Source organism: Apteryx mantelli, chromosome 2 (assembly GCF_036417845.1).
Source record: "Apteryx mantelli isolate bAptMan1 chromosome 2, bAptMan1.hap1, whole genome shotgun sequence".
In the NCBI taxonomy this organism is placed as follows: Eukaryota; Metazoa; Chordata; class Aves; order Apterygiformes; family Apterygidae; genus Apteryx; species Apteryx mantelli.
The window spans coordinates 125,602,730-125,611,591 of NC_089979.1; the positions used below are offsets into that span (position 1 = coordinate 125,602,730).

The window sequence follows — 8,862 nt, forward strand, 5'->3', positions numbered from 1 at the left end:
TGATGGTACTGCAAAGTGCTGCTAATTTAGTCACTGTTCTTTAAAAACAACAGAACTTGACATTTTTGCAGATGGCAGGATGTTTTAAAAATACATCATTTAAATAAAGACTAACCTTGAATATTAGTATGTGGAGGATGGCAATAATAGGAAAAAAAATCATATAAAAAAATCCGTTCGCTTACCTCAGAAAAATATTGTACAATAACTTATTTTTACAGCATTCTGTCATGCCAGTAATATGAATATTTTAAGTGACTTACTATGTGGAAAACTCATAAAATGCTTTCCTCTATAATAATAATTTCTAAATAATTTCTAAGTAATATCTTCTATTATTAGTAAATAGTAGTAATTTCTTAGGATTTCTAGTGCAGTAGTTCAAATCCTGAGTATGTTAGTTTAAATATTTTGAAACTTCAGTACAGGTGTTTTTCAAACTTGAGACTGATTTTAAAATTAAGTTCAAATGTTTCATAATGAAAAATAATTAAAGTTATTTCATACTGATTCCAAAGCAGAAATGGAGCTGGTATAGATCTGCATTAAGCTCTCAACTGAAAATGTAACAGAAGCCTTTTTGTTCTCCAGGAAGATGGCTGACATTGTTACTCTCAAAATTTGCTATTTTTAAATAAACACCTTTTTACCTTCCAAAATGAAAAATTTATACTTGGCAAGCAATATTTATCACCACAGGGGCTTTCAGATTGCTGAGCCCCATTTGTATCATTTCTTTTAAAATAGATTAGCACAACTGAACTTATGTATATCTGCCATGTCTTGTTTAAAATTTTTTGAAACTGTCAAACTTATCAAAACAGGTAATACAGGAAATAAATAATCAGGGACAAAGACAAAAATCTTTATTTAAAATCATTGGAATTGACTGGCTTTATTGTCAGAGTGGTTCTAGCACCTGCTGACAGAAATGAAGCAGGTTTTTGTTATGTCCAGGATGTTTGTTAGCGAGCTTACCCCTTACAGTGAAGAAAGTTTTCTCGGATGGCCTATTATTAGTGCCAGTTATCGTAACATGGACACCTGAGAACTAAGAACAACTCAAAGACTTACCCTAAATTGACTGTTTAACCAATAGTAACAACTTTGATAGCTTCCATGTAGGTTGGTTTCAGAAAGGGAAGGCAGAGGAGCCAGGAGCCATACCTGCACTTGTTCACTGTGTGCTATATGCTTCTCTTGCACTTGTTTATATTCTTACAAATCCAAGGTAGAAAATTCTTTTAAAATACATAGCTGTTTTCTAAAACTCTCAATTACATACTTTAGCTGACAACTCTAAACTGAAGTTTTCAAGGGAGAATTCTTAACTGCTAGGTCTTGGCTGCCAGCAGCCTTTCCAGTGCAGTTGCCATGGAAACAAGAGGCAGCCTGATCTGTGGAATATAATGTAAGAGAAAGCTTTTAAAAAAGCATTATGTAAATCTTTGGCCTTGCCTTTTTTTTTTTTTTTAACCTGATCTGACATCTGATTTCATTAAAACGAAAGCTAAAACTGAACACTAGTGCCTAAGGCAACTCTGAGTTTCTCATGCAGGGGACTCGTCCTTTGCCACCTCTGCTTCAGAGTATCCCAGTATATCAATAGTACATACATAGTTCATTGCTGTGGCACATAGTCTACAGACTATATGGCAGGCCTTTCCTAAGGCATCATTTTTTACTCATTTATAGGTCAAGAACGTTCAACATGTGCTTGCAACGTGTGTAAGGCGTTATCTACCTGAAGAGACAGTAGTACCTATCTGTAACAGAAAGCTGTATACAACCAGCTTTCTGCTGAAGTCTTTCACATTTAGGATTTAAGCCTGATCGCAGGTTTGCCACAGCAAATCAGGAGCAGTTCCTGTGAGTCCAATACTGCTGTTCCAGATTTATAGCTGTCTGAGTACAGTAGTTCTTTTCAGAAGGAAAAATTCTTCGTAATGTGTACTGTGGCAGTGTTTTGAATATGAGTCAGTAATGGCCAAACCTTTCTTGTGTAGTCAGAAAGCTTCCTGAGTTCAATGGAGTGGCACTTTGTGAATTCACATCAGTGAAGTGATTGTAAAGTATTTACTAAATGGTAGGAAATCACAGTATAGAAAATCACTGGTATAAGCAACTGTACAGAAACAGAGTAGGAGACCCTGTTCCAAATGGTAATATATACCATAGAATGATCATCAAACTGGAATGATGACGGATGTGAATATCAATATGACTGCAGTGACCAAGAGCTGAAGCTTTACATTTACTGCTGGAGAATAAAAATTATTTAAAAAAATCTCAAACAACAAAGGAAGAGAGCTCCTTTGAACTGCCTGTAGATGACTTTTTAAAACCCAATAAAATACTCTGTGTGCTTTTCTTTTGTAAGTACAATAGAGAGATGTGTATTTTTAACCCAAAAATGCAGAAGAAAAAGCATACAAAATCAGATTTGCTATATGGTTTATAGACAAGTGAAATGTAAATTACCTCCCATAGGAAACTTCTGGTAAAAGAGCTGGTCTGAATTATATTAAGATATACATAGAGTCCTCAGAAAGCTCATTGAAATCATGAGGAAGATTCACATTAATTTCTACATGCATTGGTGAAGGGCTTAGACTCTTGTAGTTCCATTAATTTCAGCCAGAGTAACTCAAAGTAGCCAACATGAAATCTACCCTAACTTTCTATGCAGCGCCTGCTGTTTTCTCTTGGGCTTCATCCCTAGAGAAATGTCCCAAATATTAGCACTTGATCGCTTTGGTTAGGGAGGCAAATCTAGTTTTACCTATATTAGGCTCAATATAATGGCCTTTATCTTCATGACTAGAGGGAATAAGTTATAAGGTGTGCCAATCCTAACAGAATGGGTAAACTAACAAGCATTATTATTATATGCCATTAAATCAGGTTTTGTGCTGTCGTTTATCACTGTGCTATTGAACATCAATGTGTCTTTTTTGCAGTATATCTACGTTTTTCACTAATGGTACTGATGATCAGATGATCTTTATAGGAGATGTAACTGCGCAGTGATAACATCAGTTTCTCTGTCTCATATAGCTTCCTCCAACTTTGCTATGCAACTTGAAAAGGAGAGTCATTGAGAGATTCAAGAAGTCCCTCTTCAGTCAGCAGAGCAATCCTTGTAACCTGAAATCAGAAATGAAAAAGGTGCAGTACACCAATTTTATTATCAATGGCAGACTTTCTCTCTTCTATTTGAATTAACCTATCAATAGTAATATCAAAAAAATACAAGTGTAAGCTTCCAATTTTTAAAGGAAATATTTAGCATATGCTCCAACCATTGTTTATTTGGAAAATATGGAGGCTTCTTAGGTAAGCAGTTGATACTGATTTGTTTCAAGTGTGTCTTTGATGTTTAGAACATATGTTGTAAATGGAAAGGCCCGACTAGCTGCTAATATGCAACACAAAATCCATCTCATCAGAGAAAGAAAAGAGGAAGGAAAATGTAACTTTCTGTGGTAAAGGCTGATAGAGATTATGAAAGCTCTTCTTAATTTATGTAAACTCTTCTTAATTTATTAGCTTGCCAGTATTTCTCGTGATTTGGAATATCTTCCTACTCAAACTATGAAAGCATTTAAACTGACCAGAGTGTCTTGAGTATAGAATATCTTGTCCAATTGTTGAATAGTGTGTCAGCAACAATTTAGTGTCATAACTTTAAAAATACTGCAGATTTGCAAGAATTGCAAGACTAAAGAACCATGCGTGCCTGTTTTCCAGTGACATGTTGGACACTTTCCAACACAGAAAGAGCTCTTCATAACTAATATTAGAATTTCTAAATGTTCCTTCTTCAAAATCTCCTGAGAGGACTGTGCTCAACAGAGGATCTGAAAATGACATCTTCAGCATCTGGGTACTGTGGGAAACTGTGAAGCCTAGATACTTCGCTTTTGAATTGATGACAAAGCAGTTATTAGGTATACTAGTGTATTCCAAAATTGATGACAAAGATCATTTTTTAACATTCACTTGGGATATAAGAGATGGAAATTCAAGTCCTTCCTGTGCCTAACCAAACTTGCACTGAAATGTAGAATCTTCTAAATAATTGCTTGCTATGGAATGGAGTGACCCCAGTTTCTAAATCCTCTGTCTACTTTCATAGTTTATCTGAGACACTAAAGCTTCATGGAAGGTGGCTATTTAGTGTTTACATAGGTAGTGCATTTGAAAGATATTTAAAGATGAGTAGTCTCCCTCCAAGGCATCAGTTTCATGCAAATTTGCTGTCTGTAAATCAAGCTGGGTTTTACATTAAACAATTCCTGTATTTTAATCATAACATTACATCTAAGGAAATGTTTTCTATTAATTTACTGAATGGATGTTTCCAGGAATGGGTGTCCAAAAATAAGGTAAAAGAAATGTTTATTAAAAAATTAGCTTAATTTTACAAACGCCCAGAAATAAAGGAACCTTTTTATTTATGACTTTATAATAGTATCGACTCTAAAATTGTGTTAGCTTCAAAACTGTCAGACTTAAGACTGAAGAAAAGGGAAGAAATACTCTATTTAAAAAGTAAATGGTAGTAAATTGAAGATGTTTGAAATGCTGAATGCAATTCTGGGCATTTCTGTCTTGAAGGAAATCATTAATAGAAATTATTTAAAGACAACAACAACAAAAAGCAAAGTTAGAAGGATGGGGAATTGCTTAACATCAGTAAATAAATGATGCATATTTTAAGTCAGTGAGAGCCAGGTAAGTATTTCCACCTAAGCACACTTTCAGAATCTTACCAAAATCACCATCATAACTATGTTGGCTAATATGAATATAATTTGGAGTTAAGAGGAAGAACCTAAATAGAGAAAAATTTAAGTTGAACAGTTAAGTTGAACAGTTAAGTTGTTTCTTGCCTACAAAAATATTTTCATTTCAAAGTTGTAGCAGTGAATATTTTCAAAACTAGATATTTAGAAGTTTGGCATCAGATGACTAAGTAGCTGTTCAGGTAACCAAGTAGCTGAACAGACTTTCAACTTTCAGCAGTGCTGAATTCCTGCTAATAGAAATTATACCACTTGAATATGGACTAACAATTTCACTTGAGACCCAGTTTTCACTTGAGACCCAGTTTTGAAAACCAAAGTCACTGACTGTTTCTCTCCTAGATTTGAGGGAACAGACTTCCCTGCTTACCTTCACACAAATGTATAGCTTATGATATTTTATTCAGATAGACCAAAGAACTCTGTGCTTTATACCAAGTGCAGGTTGGCAGCTTGTTCAGTAAATATCTCTGAAGAGAAGGTACAACACTCACAATTGTGTTCGCCACTTTTTCATTAATCTAAAATGTACTGAAATCTCCTTTGACCTCTGATTGTGATGGGAAACGTAGTAAACTGTAGACTCCTTACAGATGTCTGAGGTTTTGGCAAAAAGAGAGTAGGGATTTCAGATGTCCTCTTTTTTTTCCCTCTTTTTCCCTGCCACAGCTGCTCCAAGGTTCTCCTGAACTGATTGAGCCCAACTTCTCAACAGCAGATTGCCCTGTGTTACTTCTCTCTTCAAGTAGAAATATATTGGTTCCTAATGACAGAAAAGGTAAAGACAGCAACAAAACCTCTGTAGTGGCATATATTTTTCTAATAAGGGTATGGTACTGAAGTAGAAGGAACTCCTGCTCTAAGGACTTGTGTTTTAAAGATAGCGAAATTATGTTGACTATACTGATTTTCAGTGTCAGTAGGTTGTTGTTGTTGTTGTTGTTGTTGTTTTTAATTCCTGGTAAGGTGTGCAGTTTACCACCGGTGGAACATTCTGCTAATTTAAAAGAGTATATTTTTGAGTTATGAAGAAGTATCAACAATGCAAATAGCACATTGTTCCTATAAAAATCACCAGGAGTGTTTGTGACTGAACATGTCCTGCTTGGAATTTGCCTATCCTTTCACATGTTTTTTAAACAAACTGTATTTAAACCCTCTGTTGTTCTTCTATCATATTTAGAACCTAGTTATACTGGGATGATTTAATTACATATCTGGATTAAGCCCCAGAAACATGAGGAGGAACTGTAAAGCAAAATGTATATGCTACACCACAATCTATATGGTGAAATATGTATACATATACTTTAACAAATGAATAGAGTCAAATATACTTCAGACTAGCAATACGTACAGTGACAAATCATGAGCTCCATCTTGAGTGAAACTCACTCTCACTGGCAGCGTCCAAGGTGGGGAACCACAATCCTAAGTCAGAGACTTGTTCCGTAACATGCCTCTTTGTGCAATAAAGGCAAGAAAATATTGAGGGGACCTGAGGGAAATGTGCAGCTTGTATTTTGTCATTTCCATTCTTCTAAGTACAGGAAAAGTTAGGTTTGCAATTCATGGGCTAGAGGACATAGAAAGATTAAAAACAGTGGTTACTGAAAGAAGGGTGAAAAACTTTGTTTTTGCTGGCCTTTGGGTTGAAACTGGCATATCACTTCCACAGCTTATTGTGAAAACAGAAATTAATACCAGCTGTCAAGGATGACATTTGAGTAAGAAACGAGTCCCTAACAATCACTTTGAACGTGAACTGTATTTTGTTCCCTGAGACAACCATGCAAATTGATCAAATGCTCAGTTTCTGTAATTTTTGGATCTCTTAACAAGCAAAGAATACTTTTGTCTTCACAATTTGCTGCTGTCTGTGTGCCCTTTCCACTACAAGTAGTAAGTGGGGAAGTATAGCAAAGTGATGCATTATTATGTTCTTTCACATTAAATATTTCAAAAAATCAATACTTTTCCATCAGTTATGACTCTCTTTCATAATGTAACATCCTGTGCCTCAAATGTTCACATCATGCCATAAGACCCCTCTCACCTTTACAAAGGGTCATTGTGGTCAGTGCAATAAACTGCAGCTAATCAAAACTAACTATGTTCTTATTAAACAAGTATCTCTGTTGTCAGTATGTTTGCACTGGAATTACTAGGAAACTGATTAGAGTGCATAAACCCAAAATTCAGTAGTATAACATTACTTGCCTTTTACTTTAAGGTATCGTTGGCACTTTTGACACAGCACAAGGGATGACATATGAACAGCTGCAGGTAAGATTTTTATATATTTTAAGGGATAATATTTTGTTACTCAAGATAATTTTACTGAAGTGAATTTCTTTTAACTTGTAGACTCTAATTGAAGAGGTTTTAGAAGAAACTGGTTATTACAATTTCTCTTCTAATAGGTGAGCCCAAGTGTTCAATTTAAAAAGGAAAAATTAAATTATGATATGCTAAAAAATGTATCATTTTTCTGTTTTTGTAATTGCAATTTCACTTTAAACTTAGTGCAATACATGTTTTATTATAACACATGGATGCATGGACTGGAAGAAATTTTGGGACACATTAGCTTATCTAAGCTGTTTTGGCCACATGGTTTCCTCACTCAAATAACAAGAGTGGGACAAGTTTGGCAGCAATCTCCTCAAATTTTTTCCATATAAAACCACAGTTGAACAAAAGGTGATCCCACTCATTTTAATAGAAATACATTATAATACTCTGTTGTTACAGGGCTGAAAGGATTAAGCTGATGTATTTAGCAAAATGTTTGAGTACAGCACAAAACGCAGAAAAAGTGGTTGCTAACACAGAAGGGCAAGGGAAAAAAATTTTTTAAGGGGTTTCAAACCAGGCAGATGCCTTGTCCTTGAGATGGTAAATCTCTCCTGCAGAAAACCTTTGAGGAACCCAAGAAAGAGAATATATAAAAAATATGGGATATAGTCCAAAACGTAAGCTTAGCATTTCTCATTGTTTTTACCTCCTTGTCTGTTATTTATCATCACAGTTTTACTTTAGTGCAAAAAAGTTCACTACTTCCACCAAGTCTGTTCCTCTTCTTGACAGTAATCAACGTATTAAAGACTGGGAGACTGCAGTTAGTTTTTCTGAAAAAAAAAAAAAATCAAAATCCTGATGTTAAAAGATTTTAAGAATTTGTAGCTTGTGATGCTTCAGTGATATTTTCTGGTTATCTATTATCTCTGCAAAGTCAATACACTTTTCTGCATGGCACTATTGAATGACTCTCGTGTGAGAAGTTTCAATTTTTAGTCTGAATATTTTCATAAGCTTCTTATTAAATTGGAATTCTAGCTTACAAGTTTCTTGCAACTGCCAGCTGCAAGTATTGAAAAAATATCATTCAGCACTCCCAAAGTAAAATAAAAAAATATATAATATTTTTTCTTTAAAACTTTAGGGTACACTTTTTTACAGATCAGTTTGCAGCCATGAGGCCTAACAATTTTGTTTCTAAGTGTTCTCAAGTAGTTTAAATTTTTATCTTAATCACATGCTCTTAAAATTGGGAGCTGTAGAAAAATATTAAATAGTGCACAACTTGTGATAAAATTATGAAAAAAGTTCTCACTTTTGACATCAAGATCTAGCAGGCCTTATTATAAATGTATAAATGTGTTGTATTTGTACAGGCATTTAATTCCCAAACAGACTGGCAAAAAGCATCTTATTGCAATTAACTGTAACTGAGCAGGTGTTTGCTGAATGTGGGCCTGAGTCTTTTACACACACTAGTATAAAAATAAGATATCTATTAATGGAAATGTATAGAATGCTTAAAGATTCCAGTAAAATATGCTAGTACTTTCAACATGTAACATAGGAATGTGACATGAATGCACAGGAGACTAACAGCACAAAAATAATTAATATTCTATTTTTTTTAGTGACAGTGCTTGTTTATGACTGCTTACTTTTCTGCTGTGCTGGGATTCCCTACAGTGCAGTTGTTTTTTAGAATCTTAAAGGTTTTTTTACATTTTTGGAAATTTCATTTTAGAGGAGATAC

General features: G+C 34.5%; 1 protein-coding gene across 1 annotated transcript in view; it reads left to right on the forward strand.

The window, feature by feature from the left end:
- Positions 1-7,235, forward strand: part of NEK10 (NIMA related kinase 10) — a 99,935-nt gene extending 92,700 nt beyond the window's left edge. Inside the window, exons 32-35 of the mRNA XM_013950730.2 lie at positions 3,058-3,168; positions 5,478-5,586; positions 7,042-7,094; positions 7,176-7,235. Coding sequence (XP_013806184.2) covers positions 3,058-3,168; positions 5,478-5,586; positions 7,042-7,094; positions 7,176-7,235 — 333 coding nt within the window. The remainder of the gene's footprint in view (positions 1-3,057; positions 3,169-5,477; positions 5,587-7,041; positions 7,095-7,175) is intronic.
- Positions 7,236-8,862: the final 1,627 nt, after the last annotated feature.